The following is an 18,112-nucleotide window of genomic DNA, read 5'->3' as shown; positions in this document are numbered from 1 at the left end:
GAACCAGGCCAAGTGTGACCTTCTCTTTGAAGCCTGGCCCAGTTCTCCTAGACCCCATCATGCTTTGCTCCTGTGGGAGCTCTTTGAAAGTACTCATCATGTTGAACTATAATTAATTGATAGATTTAAGTATCAAAACTCTCTCCCTCCATACTCTGGACATGAAGAGAGCGGGGCTTTGTCCCTTTTACTGAACAACCAACCTCCAGCACAGAGTAGGTAGTCATAACCTTTGGATGAGCCAACGAGACAATACTTGAAAAGCACCCTAGCACCTTTTGGAAGAGTCCATTGTTCAAGAGTCATTGTTGGGTAGACGGTGGGAAAATGAGTTCTTGAAGTGAGCAAGGGCCATCCAAAGGTCAGGGAGATCCGACAGCACACACAAGGAAAAGCAAAACAATTACACCCATAGTAAATACAAGCCCAAATCTTCCAAATCCAATAACATATTTGGAATGTCGAGAGAAGCTGTGGAAACTGATCCTGTTTTAATGAGGCATGTTTCTCCAGCCTGCAGGCCTGTGATAAGCTTGCAAATGCTTTAGAGGAAGCACCAGCAGAGTGATGAAAGTTAAAGAGAGCTGGGAAATTTTGCAAAGCACGGGGGGGGGGGGGGGGGGGGGGACACACCACCAACATGACAAACCACCAACATGACAAACCACCAACATGACAAACCTAAATGGTACCTTGTTCTGCAAACCGTGCATAATGATGCAGGAAGCCTGCCAACCTGGGAATCACAGGAACCCAGAGGACTCTGAAAAATGGCAGCCTAATGGAAACCCGAAGCAGGAAAAGACCACTCCCTGTGTGGACCTAGACCCAGAATCGGTCTCGGCGGGAGTTTGCAGGGAGACTCCATATTGGCTCAGGGCTTTCTCCTGGGAACAGCTGAAGAAAACTCCTTGTCTAATTTTTAAGGACAAAAAAGTAAGGTTAGACTCTTGACAAAAAGAATAACTTCAGGCATCTCCCCTCAGCTGTCACTTCTTCTTTCTTGATTTTTGCCTTAAATTCTTTTCTACTTTAAGGTCAATCATGTGGCACTAACAAATTTAACAGTGTCTTTTCCTCTCTCCTTTTTTAGTGCTAGGGAAATTATCTCCAGATTTGGAGCACCTAAGGTTTTTAATTGTCCTTACAAGTTGCCAACCAGAGGCATACAGATGAAGCCCATTGGTAGGTAGGGGATAATTAAAAAGGTCTTTTACAACCCCGTAGAATTGAAATTCTGTTATGTGCCATTAGTCTTTCTGAAGAGCCTCTCTCCTTATTGAGTTTGCAATGCTGTGTTTTAATCATTTGTTTACATTTCTGCTTTACTGTCATTTTCCTGGAGGGTGCTTTGATTTTCTGCCTCTTTAGGCCCTGCCCCAGGCTTAGAAGACAGATGCTGAGGGAAGACGAGTTGGTTTACAAATGAATGAAGAAAGTTAAGTGCAGGCATATGTGAACTAAAAAAGAATAATTTCTTCAATTAAAAAAAAAAAAAGAAATGGATCACCCAAGGAATCCATATGCTGCCCAGATTATATCACATTTCTTTATCCTGAATTCTTATGAAGTAGAAAGAACAGGAAGAGTGATCTAAGTCTCTCCCTGTGGAATTTGGGAAATGTTACAGATCGAATGATTGTTTTCTTCCTAATCTATATGCTGAAGCTCCGATCCCCATTGAGAGTGGTGGTATTTAGAGATGGGGCCTCAGGAGGTAATTGAGGGTGTGATGAGGTCCTAAGATGGTGCCCTTACACTGGTATTACTGTCCTTATAAGAGGAGACAACAGAGATGTCACTCTCTCTCCCTACCATGGGAAGCCAAGGTGAGACGGTAGCCCTTCAGAGAGCCAGAAAAAGAGCCCTCACCAGGAATCAAATCAGTCTCCACCTTGATCTTGGACTTGTGGCCTCCTTATGAGTGGGGAAATACATTTCTAATGTGTAAGCCGCCCAGTCCAGGGTATTTTGTTATGGCAGCCTGAGCAGGAAGGAAATCAAGCAATAAGCCATAAACATTAAAACTAAAAGCTATTAAAAAACAAAGCAGAATATAAATGAATTAAACCTCAGAACAGATAAACCACATCGATAAACCATTAGTGCCTTTAATGAAAAAGGAGAGTAAATCAATAACATCAGGAATAAAAGAGTGGCATGGTAAAAAAAAATATATATAATAAACACCTGTGGGGTATTTTTGATGGGGAAAGAGTTATTCTGTTATATACTAGTAGTCTTTAAGTAAATTGCTATTGCGATATTATGTTTTAAACTATAAAATGCCCAAGCTGACCGCCAAAGAACCAGAATTGTGAGGACTAGATATACTGGCTGTCTCCAATTTCTCTGAGACATGTGGACCTGTGTGTGGTGTGTGTTTCTATCTTTGTATATGCCAGTTCCTCCAGTGTTTGGCTTATAATAGGTCTCCAATAAAGAATAGAACTACTGTTATTCATAGTGTCTATTAAAAGAGCTTCGTATATTGATTTACACTCTCACAGAAACTCATGCTCAGAGACACTGTATCATATATGCTAACTACTTACTGCAAGTACATTTCCAAAATTATTTTAAGAAGCAAATGCATTTTTAAGCCTGGGACTGCAAATGAAAATAAAGCAACAAAGAGCAAATCAAAGACAGAGCTCAAACGGCCTGGGAGAAGATGGGTTTCCTATGAGCTCTCTGATAGACCTGTTGGATTTCATTCACGCTTTACAGATGACGACAATCTAGTGAGGGTAAGTTTCTTGCCAAAATCTCATTACTAACAGGCAAGTCAGAAACTAAACTCAGGAGATGTCTATTTAAAACAGAGATGCTAGCCAGGCACGGTGGCACACGCCTGTAAACCCAGGGGCTTGGGAAGCTGAGGCAGGAGGATCGTGAGTTCAAAACCAGCCTCAGCAACTGTGAAGTGGTAAGCAACTCAGTGAGACCCTCTCTCTGAATAAAACACAAAATAGGGCTGGGGATGTGGCTCAGTGGTTGACAGCTCCTGGGGATGAATCCCCAGTATCTGCCTCCCCACCCCGCACCCCCGCCAAAAAAACCCCAGCCAACCAAACAGATACTGGGCTGGGGAGCAGCTCAGTGGTAAAGCACATGCCTAGTATGTATGAGACCCTGGGTTTGGTCCCTAGTACTGTAAACAAAACAAAACAAAACAAAAATCAAAATGTCACACATTTAAAGGCATTAAATTGCAAGAGAATGAGGCATGGCATTTTTGTCTTTTGATGTCCTTATTATTTATTAATTTTCTGCTTTTCTTCTTTTTTGGCCGGCTTTTCCAGCAAGGGCCACCCTTATGTGGCTTGTTGGGGGTTCTTAAACTTTTCCACTGAATACAATTTTATTTGGCATTTTGGTTTAAAATGCCCTTTGAAAGCATTTATCAGGTTAAGAATAAGAAATGTAGTGACTGAATAAAAAATAGCTGTTGAATTTCATCAAATGCCTTCGCATCTATTGAGATAATTATATCATGTTTTGATGGAAATGTGACAAATGATATAAATAACCTGATCCCCTATTGTCCCTCTCTGTGCACAGGTGAGGTTAATTGCTGAGAAATGAAGAGTATCATGCATTTCTCACTTCATCCGTGGCCTCTGCTTTTTTTTTTTTTTTTTTTTTTGCTGAGTAGAACATAAAGAAAAAGGAATAAGATGATATTGTGTATGCTTTCTGCCTTACAATAGAAAAAAATGTAGAAAATCACACATACATGGTCAGTCCTCCATATCTGTGGGGTCCCCATCTGCAGATCAACCAATCGTGGACTGAAAATATTTGGGGAAAAAATGGCATCTATACTGAACATGTACCAAATTTTTTCTTGTCGTCATTCCCTAAATAATACAGCACAACAGCTATTTAGGCAGCAATTAGGTTGGATTAGGCATTCTACATAATGTAGTGATGTAGAATACATTGCAGGCGTGCTCGGCTTCATACAGTTACTAGGCCATTTTATGTAAGAAATTGGGGTAGCAGGAAGTTTGGCATCTGCAGGGGGTCCTGAAACCAATCTCTCTTGGATACCGAGGGACAACAGTACACAAGAAATTTGGAGGTTTTAAATAGAGCATTTCCAAAGACCTTGAATAACTGCTGTTTACACTATAAAAACACAGGATCAGAGTTAGAGAAACTGAGAAAGAGTCTGGACTAAAATGTGGCTGACAATTTTCCAAATCACTTCTGCAGCCACTTCCTCAGCAAGCCTTAAATGAGGGGGGCATTGTCCTGCAGAGGGAAAGGACAGACACATCAGGGAGAAATGCTCCTAAGACAGGTAGCTCCTGCTCAGTCACTTAGATGGGCTGCGCACTGGTCAGGTTACTGTCCGGTTGGGGTGGGGATGGCCAAGGTGGGTCATTTGATGCAGCACGTGGAGCTGAGAGAGGGCTGATGCCAGGTTGGATCCCTGGAAAAGACTGAGGCCGACGGCCAATGGATGCCAGGGGCGGGGCAGGCAGGAGGGACGGCCTGCAGGCCGTGGAGTCTGCACATCGTGTCTAAAGGGAAAACATTCCCCTAGCTCTGACAGGAGAATAGCAAGCAGGTTCTGGCGCCAGCATCTGCCAGAATTGGTCTTTTAAATGATTCTGTGACTGTAGAGGAATAAAAAGAGAAAATGTATTGATGTTCGTAAACAGAAGGTGAACTACGGGGTTCCACTTCTGCACTTCAGTGTCGCATCAGTTCCATCTCCAACCCCTCTGGATCCCGCTTTCCTGGGCGCTCTCCCACTCCCACCCCAACTTTACCTTGCAAACCTGACACCTCCACAGCCATGAGCTTCTGAGCAAGTCCAGCCCCCCGCCCCCAACTGTGCTCTATGGGCAGAGCTGGTCCAAAGCAGTCACCTGTTCTAATTGGTGGTGACCCCGTGGTCTGCCTTAGCCTTCCCAACAAACCCTCAGTTTGCCCACACAGCTCCCAAGCAACCTGGGCACTCAGTTATAGCTGTGGGAAGAAAGAAGAGATGGACAAGAATCAGCCAGGAACAGGGTACATGAGAGAAGTGACGGGTGGAGCATTATGAGTGATCCTTCTGCCCTTTTGACTATTTCCTAAATATTCTGTATTGTGGTCTTATGATAGTTATATAATGCATTATTTTAATTGCAAAAAAAAACTATGGTGGGCAAAAGGCAAATAAGCACATAATCGGATCACTTACACAAACAAAATGCACACAGACACATATACACAAACACAACACCTATACTAAGACACACATACAAACATACAAAATCAAACGACAAAGACACAACATCTACACAAAAACACACATTCACAAACACTATATGCACACACATACACAAATGCAACATATGCACACACACATATACATACCAACAACAGAAACACAACACACACCTACAAGCACACAGTCTCTCAAATAAGAAACCAGGCTCAGACTCCTGGTTTGACTAGTCTGTCCAATCTCCTTTCTCAGTCTGTCTTTGTAAAAATCTGCACGATGGCCAGGCAACACCTGCCCTGTTATCTCGGTGGCTTACTGTGGCTTTGACACCCCACAGGAACAGGTATAGGATGCTGTGCAAACAGAAGGTGCACAGGGCACCCAGCTGTCACCTCTGCAGTTTCCAGCACAGCCAGGCATGCCGCAGCTTGGGAGGTAAAGTGCTTGTCTGCAGCGTGTTCAACCACCAGGCAGCGGCAGTGTGCGGAGACTGGCACTCGGCTGCCGGCACTTGTAGTCAGTGGCTGAGTGAAGTGGCTCAGTGCTGGCCTTGGGGTCAGGGGATCTGCGCCACCACTTATAGCCTCTCCTCATCTCGGCCTTCTCCTCTGAAATGCCTGCTTGACTCCTCCAGCCACAGAGGGCTGAGGCGATCATGGAAATAAGTGCAAAGCTCCACGTCCCCAGACTCACCCCCCTGGTGTTTGTTGAGCAAACTCGCTGCATCATGATGCATGTGAGCCCTGCTAGGGAAGCTAGGGAAATGACACGTTTTGGAAGAGAAATGGAAAGGAAGGAACAAATGAAAGTGGTATCCAGCACCCGCTCTGTGGCGTTTCGATCCAGCATGAGTTGGCAGCTTTCACATTCCCTGTAACCAACTTTGGAGCAGGAAGGAAGGTCAAGGGTTATTCCCATTTTACAGTTGCAGAAAAACTAAGGCTTGCATTGCAAAGCCAACTGTGTATAACCAGAGAAGTCAGGCTGATGAACCAGAGTCTTGAAGACTGGACGTTCCCTTGGAACCAGGATGCTTCCAACCAGGGAGATGGGCCACCAGGGAGAAGGACTTAGGACAGTGATCTCGGAGTGGGTGGAGACCTGGCTTGTGAGCACAGCCTCAGGGAGAACCAGTCCAAGAGTCAAATTCTGGCTCCATCACTTCTTGGCTGTGCGACCTCACCCAGTCACTCGCTCCTCTCCCTGAGCCTCCATTTCCTCATCTGTAAGATGGGAAGTCCTGTCAAGAGGGGCTAAGGCTCATCAAGGGCTGGGCAGTGGGCCTGGTTCAGGGCCAAGGTCAAACCATCGCCACTCCTGCTACTCTGTCATTCATCCAGGGCTCCGTGGGCAGCTGCTCATTTAGAGTTTATTAAATGACTAACCAGAGCGTGGCACTTCTCTGGCTGCAGCTCCATAAACAAGCTCACAGCTTAGTAGTCAGGCGGGCTGGAGGAGGAGAGCCCAGACACCAGCCTGTGGGGATCCTGGTGCTGCCACGAGCTTCTGCTCCACAAAGTGGCTCCACAGATGCCTTTGGCGAGGACGGGGAGCGTAAGGAGACAGCACCCGGGAGCTGGCTTCTTCATGGTGGTGGCACAACAGACAGGAAACCAGCCCCTGGAGGCCTGACTGCAGGATGGCAGGAAGGTGCCCCCCGGCTCCCTTTCCAGGGGACAGTGTTGCTCACTGCTGCTGCTTGCCCCGAGAGCTTCCAGGAGGCACCGCTGAGCATTTGCACAACAGCCCCGTGGAGGAGGGGCTGCCACCATCTCTATTTCTCAGAGGAGAAAAGCAAGCCCAGAGTATTTTTCAGGGGTTCACAGCTGTGACTGGAGGAAGGAGAACCCGCCCTTCTAAACCTGGTCCTGAATTTTATCTCTTCCTCCCTTCGTCACTCACAGAACATTATTGCTTTTTGATCATATGTCAGTCACTCATACTTTGTTAAGGATTGAATGGTGCCCCCCCACCCCATCCCCAAATTCATATGAAGTCCTAAGGTCTGACCTTCTTTGGAAATAGGGTCTTTATAGATGTAATTAGTTAAGATGAGGCCACGGTGAGGTAAGGTGGGACCTCACCCAGCATGACTGCTGTCCACATAAAAAGGGGAATTTGGGAGACAGATGCACCCAGCTATGCCATGTGAAATGAAGGCAGGGGTTGGGATAATGTGTCTACAAACCAAGAGACGCCAGAGATTGCCAGAACTACCAGAAACTAAGAGAGGCAAGGGCAGATTCCCCCTCAGAGCCCTCAGAAGGAACCAGCCCTGTTGACACCTTGATCTTTGCACTTCTGGACTCCAGACCAGGGAGACTGACTATTGGCAGCTGTTCAGGCCATTCAGCCTGTGGTGCTCGGTGACAGCAGCCCCAGCAAGCTAATGCCCAGCTGCCCCGGGACATAGGTCAGTCGTTCCCACTTTATAGGTGAGGGACAGAAAAATGATGTGCTAGAAGCCCAACAGGAAGTAGGCGGGGCAAGAGAACTGATCTGTGGGCTCCAGTACTTGTATCATCTGATCAGAGGTGGCTGAGGAGTGTTCTGCCATTTGCAAGAGTTGAACATGTGGACTCAATGAGTTGTACCACACTTGCAAAATCAATAACAGGGAACATGGTAGAATCTTAATATTTACCGGAAAAAAACTGATGTTCAGAGAAGAATGGATTCCAGAAGGTGGGCGTGTAGGCAAGGTTCACAGCAGGGTTACCTGTGAGGAGGTGACCTTTAGTCCTACGTTTTCTGGTGCAAATGCATGTTCTGGTATTCAAACAACACTTCTCTGCAGTGTGGATCTTTTATCCAGTTTAGTACACAGGTCAGAGTCTGTGATTCACGTATCAGTACAGAGACCTTGGAAAATACTTTAAAATGGTCCACTGTTGCCTTCTTGCAAATAAGATATACGAGGTGACTTCTCCATCCCCTTCAAAGGTAAATAACATTTCTAGCCTTTGGATGACTCAGACTGCTGGCCTGGGTCTTCTGGAAACACAGCCAACAGCAAGTGGCCTGCATCAGTGCTGTCCCTGGCTCACAAGGAAATCCTGTTTTGTGATATACTTTTAGCCAAGTGACAGGCGCGAAGGCAGGAATGATCATTTTCTTCATAACAGGAGTGGACTCAGAGCTGAGCTCACACACTCCTAGCAAGGAGCACTGAGTTGTGGATAAACCTAATCCTGCCATCTCCTGTGGTCTCTGGGGAAGATGGGATTGTTTGGAGCCAGTCTCAATGGGAGGTGCCACACCAGGTGGATGGGAACGCATATCCTGAGGCTCCAGAAGTCTTTTATAGGCCAGGTCCTATGTTCTCCTTGTTTGGCACCTTGCCAGAAGGGTCCCTGACCACAAAGATCTCAACTCTGGGGAGGACACACTTGCAGTGCACTGTGACAACAACAGCTGACACTGAGCACTGGCTGCCTGTCTAGCAACAGGAGAAGCAACTTCTCTACATTAGGTCACTGGGTTTGATTCCTCCAAGGAGGAAGCGAAAGAAGCTGCCATCATACTCTCCACTTCTCACCAGTAACTGCGCGTGTACCTGTTAGTGAGGGAGTCCAGCCCAGGGTGTCTGAAAGCAGAAGTTCTTAACTCAGCCTGGGGTGCTGGCAAGAAGGAGGGGTGCTTTCACAGAAGAGCCAACATCATCAGGCCCAAATCTTGGACAGTGACCAGGAATTTCGTAGGATGGGGGAAGGGCACTGCAGGCCGAGTCAGCAGCAGGGACAAAGGCAAAGAGGCACAGACCACAAATGCCCAGTGAGGCTGTGGCGGTGGGTGTGTCTGGGGAACTGTGGGGAGCTCTGATCCCATCTCCAGTGCTCTCTTCTCATGGCTGGACACCCGCCTCTCCTTCAGTCTGTGGTCAGCCTGATGAACTTTCCTCTGTGCTTAAATGTGCCTCCCTGTCTCTTTCCAGATCCTAGACTTCTGCCCAGGCTGTGGCCCAGGCCTAGGTCTCACCCTACCCATTTCTCTTCCCACAGTCTTCTCCCTGCTATGTAACAACTGTTCACTCTGGCCACTGGCTGCCCCTAGAGTGCACACCCAGGCCTTCTTAGTCACCAGTGGCTGGTAGGTGGGGAGCAGGTGCTTTGGAAATATGTGTTGAGTGAAGGATGTATTAGTTTTCAGTTGCCGCTATAACAAACTACCACAAGTTTAATGGACTAAAATTTTTTTTTTCCTCTCACAGTTCTACAGGTCAGAAGGTTGACATAGGCTGGCAGCAGGATGTAGGCAGGGCTGTATTCCTTCAGGAGACTCTAGGGAAAAACCCCCTGCCTGCCTGTCCAGCTCCTATAGGCTCCTCTCCTTCTCCAGCTCTCACATCACCTTCCTCCCTTCTCTGACTCTGGCCCCTACCTCCCCCTTGCTAAGACCCTTGTGACTGCATTGGGCCCATTTGGATGCTCTAATGTCCACATCTCAAATTTCTTAACTACTTGCATCTGCAAGGTCCCTATTTCCACACAAGGTGACATAGTCAAAGGGATTGAACATCTTTAAAGAGTCACAGCTGAGCCTATTACAGATCCACAGGTGAATAAGCTGAGCCAGACCTGGGCTTGCGTTGGGTCTGCTGGGTGCCTCAGAGCAGGGCTGGAGCAGGTCCACACAGGGCTCAGGCCACGGTGGTGCTGATGCATTTGAGTGACAGGAAACATGGTGTGGGGCCCATGGGGAGGATATGGCGGAAATCAGGAACGTGTGGGGACAAGGTGATGGTGTTGAACTGAAGAATTTAGGATTCCACTTGAGAAAAGGAAGGCATGCAGGAGAGAGACAGAGAAGAATAGGGACATAGAGTAAGACATAGTCACTTCTGGGGTTTCAGTTTTCTCATCTAAATACTGAGAGAATGGACCAGATGCCAGGTCACATGGCTAGGATGTTAGTGAAGATTGGGGCCAGATTTCCCAGGTGGTGCTACTGCCCTACCTTCCAAATCCCCTCTATCCCAATGTTAAATAGCCCTTTAATTGTGTCCTTTCTCAAAATATAGGGTATATGTCTGTGTGTTTGTGTGTGTGTGTGTGTGTGTGTGTTTTGTGCGTGCATACGTAAGATGTCTGTGTGTTAGGTTTAAATTAACTCACATCCCATGCAATCCCCCACTTAAAATGCAACACAGTGCTTTCTGGCATATTCGCAATTTGTAACCATCATCACTATTATTTTTAGAACATTTTTATCCCTCCAAAAAGCACTCCCATGCTGATAGCCGTCTCTCCATTCCTCCTACCCCGGCTTCAGGCAGACCTTGAGCAATGCGGCATCTTCTGGCTGATTCCCAGGCATTTGGACTGTCTGAGGCCATGCAGGAGCTGCTGCTGGCTGTCAGCCTGTCCCTCCCACCCACTCATTCCCTTTCTGACCCTTTGCATTCAGACTCCTGCCCTCATCCTTCTACTGAAATAGCTTTCCAAAAGGTCAGCAGTGAACTCTGAACAGATCTGGAGGCGTCTCCTCCAGGGACTTCCTGACTCTGGAGCAGCAGTCAGTGATAATGACCTGTCAGATGGTCGTGATGGTCCTTCTATCAAACGTCTGTCTGCAGATGCCTGTCCTCTTCCCACAGGGTGAAGGGTGGGGACATGAGGGTTCTGGACATTCCCCCCACCGTGGGGGAAGTTAATGTCCCTGTCTCAGTCTCGGTGCCACATCCTCACTGTGTGACCCTGCGTAGCGCATTTTCTCAGTCTCGCTGAGGTTGGCTTTGAACCCGCGATCCTCCTGCCTTAGCCTCCCCCAAGCTGCTAGGATTATAGATATATTATGGCCTCCATCTCCTCCTCTGTGTCACCGGGGCTGTGACAGTAGCCACCATGAGGGGCGATTGTGCACAGGAAATCAGCTAATTAATGTTCAGGGCTCAGCAAGGCACTCGGTTCATATAAACATACCGAGCTGAGTGTTTACTAGTGTAATTATTTCAGTCATTCTTTTGTTCACCGGGTTTACTCATTGCCAGTTTTTTCAATGTATTAGACTTCCCTGGGGTTCAAATACCCACCAAATCAATTGTAATCTGGGACTTTAGGTAAGTAAACCTTTCTAAAGTCTGTTTCATGATCTACAAGATGAGGATTAACATACTTTGGTCTTTGGTGAATATAAATCAGTGAATACTTGAAGTCCTTAGAGCAGAGCCTGACATATAATGAATCCTCCAGAAATATTACCAGTAACAATGGCTGACCCCCTTCTTGGACCTCCATGAGGCTGTGGATTGGAGGTACCTCTGGTCATCTCTACCTGTTCCAGCATCACCTTAAACCCAACTCCCATCTAAGCTCTTCAATTTCATGTCAGCTTCTATCCTGGTTAACTAAAATGAATCAGTTGACCCCCATCCCTGGGCTCCCAGGTTCAAAGATCCTTGGTCATGTCTGACTCTTTTTTCGGGGGTGGATGAGGAGTGCTGGGGATTGAACTCAGGGGCACTCAGCCACTGAGCCACAATCCCCAGCCCTATTTTTGTATTTATTTAGAGACAGGGTCTCACTGAGGCTGGTTTGAACCCACGATCCTCCCGCCTCAGCCTCCCCTAAACTGCTAGGATTATAGATATCTCTGACTCTTGATTCTCTTTTGTCCCTTATGTTAAAATTTCCTCTTTTGAAAGTCTCAGATTTGCTTATTTGCTTCCATTCCATGGTCCCCACTGTTGTTAGGGGCTTACCTATTCCTGCCTCAAATGCTACCATGGCATCCTGGCTGGATGAGCTGTCCCTAGCCCCTCCTCCAGGTCACTGTGCGCAGGGTACAACACACTGCTTCTTTGGGTGCTGCTTGGACAATCCTCCCCCACCTCCAACTGTGCCTTGGAAGGAGCCTCTACCCCCTTAAAGAAGCCAGGGGCCACCTACAAGATCAAGGTCGGCTCCATGCTTCTCCTTGAGTCTTCACCTCTCAGTTGGGTTGGGCTCCATCCTCTCTGAAGTTCCCAGTTTGGCACTGGAGTTGAAGCCTATGGCTACTCTAAGACTGATGATCACCTCTCCCCACTACAGCCTATCTTCTGGGTCAGTCCACCCTCCTCCTCCCTGTGTTCCACACGGGTCTCTTTTTATCAAGTTAGTGGGACAGAGAAGAGGACCTACCAAGCTTGGCTTCACATGTTTTCCCATTCATTTCTTTTGGATAAACCTATATCTGTTTAGGATTTGTGATGATTTAGAATGAATGACAAATATAATTCAGTCATAACTGTTAACATGGAGGTAAAAAATACAGACACCACATAATAAGAGATTAGGGACACTTACATCAAATAAACAATTGCATTTAGGCAGTGACTTTTGATACAGCCAAGGCCAAGAGAGGAATGCAGGGAAGGGCCCATTAACATAATCCACTGAGGGCAATCATGGGGAATGCTGGGGAGAGGGGCGATTTTCTACCTTCAAACAGAAGGAAGCCATCAGCTCAGAGATCAGGTCCAGTAGAACTTTCTCCAGCAGTAGGAATGTTCTTCCACAGCTGTTCCGTCCAGTAAGGTAATCACCAGTCATGTGTGGCTTTTAAGCACTTGAAATGTGGCTACTGTCACTGAGGGATTGCATTTTAAAACAGTCTTTTTTCTTTTGGTGGTGCTGGGATTGAACCCAGAACATGCTAGACAAGCATCTACCACCGAGCCACATTTCCAATCCAAGGAACTGCATTTCAATAAAATTAAATTAAGTTAAAATAGCCACATGGGACTAGTTATCATTATTGGAGCTAGGCTTTTATGTAGTATCATTATTGGAGATGGGCTATAGCCATAGACTTTTATGTAAATAATACTGTTAGTACAGATAATGTCTTCAATAGTGGATTTTAAAAATCAGTAAGATCTCCTTGCAGCCCTTGCTGTACTGCTGAGTGGCACACAGGTGAAGACAACTGTAATCAGAGGCCATAGAAATACAGTCTGGGCACCCATCTGTATGATGGTATGTGGGACCAGATGGGCCTCAGGGAACTGAGAAGTGAAGTTAATGGTGCGTGCTGCATAGGTCACATTCTCTAATAGCAGTCCCCTCACCCAGAAGGTTAACTCCAAGTCCTCTGCCCCATAGCTAGGGTGTCTGTGATTTGATTCCATCCATCAAACTGACCCTATTTCCTCTCACTGTTTATCCCAGATCTTTCTATCTATCCCACTTCCTTCTACTTGCCGCGGTGATTTTGTTTATACTGTCTCTCCTGTTCATAATATCTTTTTTCTTTTTTTGTGACTCCAACTTTTGCTACGGTTCAGATACTAGGTGTCTGTTAAAAGCTCATGTGAGAAACAAGCCACGAAAACTTGGGTGTGAAAGAATTGGGTTAAGAGAGCTTTAACCTAATTGGTGCATTAATCCTCTGATAGGAACTAATTGGGTGGTAGCTATAGGCAGTTGGGTGGGGCTGGAGGAGGTAGGTGATGGGGGGTGTGCCTTTGGGGTGAGGGACGGACTCTCTCTCTCTGCTTCTTGGTGTGATGTTCCAAGATGTTCACCACAGACACACTTCTGCACCAAAATTCTGCTTCACCTGAGGCCCCAAGAAATGGAGTAGGCCATTCTATGGACTAAGACTTCTGAAACTGTGAGCCCCCAAATTATCCTTTCTTCCTTATAATTGTTCTCATCAGATTTTTTGGTCATAGCAGTGAAAAAGCTGACTAAAATAAAAGTTGGTACTGAGTAGTAGGATCATTATTACTATGACTAACCTGACCATGTGGTTCAGAAAATACACTTTCTTCTCAGCAGCACATGGATCCTTCTCTAAAATAGACCATATATTATCCCACAAAGCAAATCTTAGCAAATATAAAAAAGCTTGTGGAGCTTTTTAGAATTTTGGGGGGAAATTTTGGAAAGTTTAGTGATGCAAGCTGGGCTTTAGATTGTTTGGGATGGGATCTCAGATGATCAAACTACCTATAGGAGGGTGGACAGTAAAGACTGGGTTCATGAGATTCCAGAGGAAAAGAAGAACTCTATTGAAAATTGGACTAGAGGCCATTTGTGCTATATCCTGGCTGAGAAATTGTAGGCATTTTTCCAATGTCCTGAGACTCTATGAGGCTGAATTTAAAGGTGTTGGGCTTCTTAATCTGGCAGAAAAAATTTCTAGACATAATAGCATTCAGGTAGTGGCAAGGATTTTGCTGACAGTTTTAAAGCCAAGTTTATTGTGATAATCAGGAGCAGAAAGCAGAGCTAAAAGATTTGAAAAACTTACAATTTTACCAGAGAACTGGGAGTAATGCTGGGTCTAAGGAAGATGTGGTTGTTAAAAAAAAAAAAAAAATTACAATCATACAAGTAATGCTAATTGCTTTACCCAGAAACAACAGGAAAGATGACTTGAGGGCACCTCGGGAATTGGCAAGACCACACCCAACTCAGGCTCAAGGATATAAAAGTTCCTTTAAGATGAGGCCATGGGGGCGCCCTCCTTGCGTTAGGGGGTCTTAGGAAATTGTTTCACCATGCTTGGTCATCGAGGCACTCAGAGGCTGCTGCAGCCATGGTCCCTGGAGCCTTGGCTACTGCTCAAGATGGTGAAAGACCTTGATGTTAACCACATCATGCTGGTTCCGTAGGGATGCAGGATGCTGGAATTGGGGGTTCATGGAGGCTTCCACTGAAATTTCATAGGAAGGCCTAGGAGGCCAGGTACAATGCAGTAGGGTCAGAGTCCCTCAAGCTGCCCCTGAGAGGGCAGTGTGTGGAGAAGTGAGAAGAAAGCCGAAGCAGCAGTGGACACCCCTGAGATGAGGAAATGCCAGTAACATGGGATGTCTGTAAGGAAAGTTGCAGGAATAGAGAAGAAACAAGCCAACAGAGAGGCCAGGTGGTCTGCACCCAACAAAGTCCTAGAGGCAGAGCTACACAAGCCCTTTACAGAGAACATCATGATGCCACGTGTCCCAGACGCTGGATGTAGAACTACAGGACTTGTTCACCCAGCTGGATTTGGGTCTTTATTTGGTCCTATCCCTCTTTCTGTGCCTTATTTCTTCCTTTTGGAATGGAAATAGTTACAACATGCCTTCATAGAGTGGATATATGTGACTTGCCCTGGATATTCCCAGGGGCTCATGTGAGTTTGCCTTAAATCTCGGTGGAGACTTAGACTTTGGAGAGAGATGGAACTGTTAAGGCTATGGGCACTCTTGGAAATGGACTAAAAGTATTTTGCATTGTGAGAAATGCATGAGATTTTGGGGGGCAGAGGTGGAATGTTAGTATTTATCTACAAGGTGTGGGACAAAGATTAGATGCAGAAGGACTGGGGTATGAAAGCCTTAACCTAATTGATGCTTTACTCCTTTGATGGGGATTTACTGTGTAGTAACTGTAGGCAGATGGGGTGTGGCTGGAGGAAGTGGGACCCTGGGGGAGTGCCTTTGGGGTTTATATTGTCCTTATGGAGCAGGGCTCTCTCTCTGCTTCATCGTGGGATGTTCCCAGCTGCTTCCTCGGCCACACATTTCTGCTCTGATGTTCTACCTCACCTCAGGCCCTGACAAATGGAGTAAGCTGTAAGACCTCTGACACCATGAGCCCCCAAATAACTTTTTCTCCTATAAAATAATTCTTGTCAGATCTTTTGGTCACAGAGGTAAAAAAGATGACTAAAAATCAACCGAGTAATGTCTAGCCTTCCAATCACAGTGAAGCCCCACCTCATTCTTAAAACCATCTCTGAACATTCTTATCATCGTTCTCATTTTCAAACCCATTTGTGTTGAAATCAACACCCCATGATTGACGACTAAACTATTAAACAATTAGAGATTAGCTTTGTCTTAAAAACTAAGTTGTAAACTCAAGGGTGGAAAACATGTTTTCTACAACTTCTGTAGACTTGACATCCTGAAACAGTATTAGCACAGAGTAGGTGCTCAACAAAACTTTTGCCTCTGGATTGATCAATAGTTCTTTTCATCCGTTTCCCCCCTCTAAACTGTCTGTGAAGTTAATTTTGTTCCAACTTAATATACGGCTGCGTGTTTCATATCTGGAAGCAAATCTGAGGCTGCAGTATAACCACTCTGCTCTGTGTATTAAGCTTACAATAAAGCCAAAGATAGATGACTAAAAAGAAACTTTAATCGTCTCTGATATTATTAAATCTTCTACTTGGAGGTCTCAGAGAGCCCAAGGAAATTTTCTTTTAATCCCTATGGACTTTCTATTCCACAGATGGAGTAACAGAGCTGGTCTGAAAAGCAATTTGGTGCAATCATTGACCAAAGGGAAGGGGGAAATCATTACAGTCTCCTTCCAAGGTTCGCAAGCAATAAGCATGCTCTATTCTCTTTGATCCCAGCAGAGCTGCGTGGGCTTGATAAATATCCATGTGTGGCTCCACCGTGGCTCTGAACAGATGACTGTAAATATTGTAGAAAAGAACCTTCAGAATGTTGAGCAGCAGCTGTGGATGCTTTTGTGGGCCAACTGGCAGCTGCCATCTTGCTCCCTCCTGGGCGGGACTGCCCTGCTGGAAAAAGCTAGGATCCCTTTGTTTGCTGGTAACTAAATGAACCACCATAGCTTCTTTCAAAGCAGTGATTCTCAAATGGGGGTTGTTTCATCCCTGAGCCCTTGTCCCATCAGGGAACATTTGACAATGTCTGGAGCATTTTTGTATCGCCTTGGCTGGCAGACAGCAGGTACCCCCGGCATCTAGTGGATAGAAGCCAGGGATGCTGCTGGCCCTCTTGCCGAGCACAGGGCACCCCCCCAACCCTGGCCAACAAAGGATCATTCCGACTCAAATATCAATCACGCCCAGGTTAAGAAAATATGACTTTTTAACTTGCCTTTAAGTAATAATTCCTTTTATAGTATAGCTTGCTCATTCATTCACTTATTCATTCATTCATTAAACATTTATTATTAAGTATAGAAAATACCCGACGAGTCATATTTCTGAGTGTTGGGGGATTCCTTAATTATTCATGCAGGATGTACTTAGCATCTACTCTGCCAGGTACAGGGGTCTGGAGAAACATAGTGTGGGTGTCTCCTCACATGGGGATCATGGTCTAGTGGAAGGGGGCAAGAACCTAAACGAGTTAGCAACTAAATGCACAAGGTAACTTCAAACAGTGATAAGGACAATGGAGAGTACAAACAGGGGGAAGGGGGAAAGAATGACCAGCGCAGAAGTGACTTCTTTTAAGAGGTGAGGTTAGAGAAGGACGCTCTGTGAAGGTCCTATGGAGGCTGAGATGTTGAAGAAGGGAAGGAAACCAATTGGCAAACACCAGGAGGAGGAAACAGCAGGTTCAGAGGCTCCAGCCAGGAAGGCCTGGGCGGGTTCAAGGACCAGGATCCTCACACTGCTGAAGCTTGGGTGGGGGAGGGAGGTGGAGATGGGCAGGGATCAGAGGAGGCGGGGCCTTGTGACCTTGGTAAGGATTATAGACTATTTCAGGCTCAAAAGGGAGCCTTGGGGTGGGGTGTTTATGAGGGTGGAACATGATCTGGTTTAGGTATGTTCAGCCCACGTAGATAGCTGGTCAGAGAATGCCCTGGAGAGGGGCAAGATGCAAGGAGGGGCCAGTCAGGAGGCTCCTTGTAGGAGGGAGTCCAGGTTAGACAGCAGCACTGAGTGGAGATGGAGGAAGGTGTGGATCCAAGGGTTCCAGACTGCCTTGCACGCAGCCCACAGCTCAGTGATGCAAGCTCCAGCCGGGTCCCAAGGGTCCTGCTCTGCATCCTCAGCTCACTGGTGCTCCGCTGGTCCTGACTGAGGAATGGCAGGCATGGAGTGCCTTTGTCGTCAGCAGTGAAGACTGTGATGAGTCCTGCTGACCCTGCTAAGGAGAGCTGGGCAATCTGCCATGAGCTTCCTGATCTGTGCTTCAGTGTGCCG

General features: G+C 46.3%; 1 protein-coding gene across 6 annotated transcripts in view; it reads right to left on the bottom strand.

Annotated features, from left to right (window-relative positions):
- The window catches only part of Vat1l (vesicle amine transport 1 like), a 144,433-nt gene that overhangs the window by 47,970 nt on the left and 78,351 nt on the right, over window positions 1-18,112 (bottom strand). The window contains exon 8 of one of the 6 annotated variants that reach the window (XM_027933222.3): window positions 9,403-9,997. The exons of 4 other annotated variants lie outside the window; for them this stretch is intronic. In XM_027933222.3, coding sequence (XP_027789023.2) covers window positions 9,680-9,997 — 318 coding nt within the window. In that variant the 3' untranslated portion in view covers window positions 9,403-9,679. Of the gene's footprint in view, window positions 1-9,402; window positions 9,998-16,435; window positions 16,623-18,112 lie in introns of those variants that run through there. One more of the 6 variants, XM_071604437.1, reaches the window with a different exon arrangement.

The sequence above is a fragment of the Marmota flaviventris genome, chromosome 18, assembly GCF_047511675.1.
Source record: "Marmota flaviventris isolate mMarFla1 chromosome 18, mMarFla1.hap1, whole genome shotgun sequence".
In the NCBI taxonomy this organism is placed as follows: Eukaryota; Metazoa; Chordata; class Mammalia; order Rodentia; family Sciuridae; genus Marmota; species Marmota flaviventris.
The sequence above is the reverse complement of the archived record's forward strand: the minus strand, read 5'-3'. Positions and strand labels throughout refer to the sequence as shown.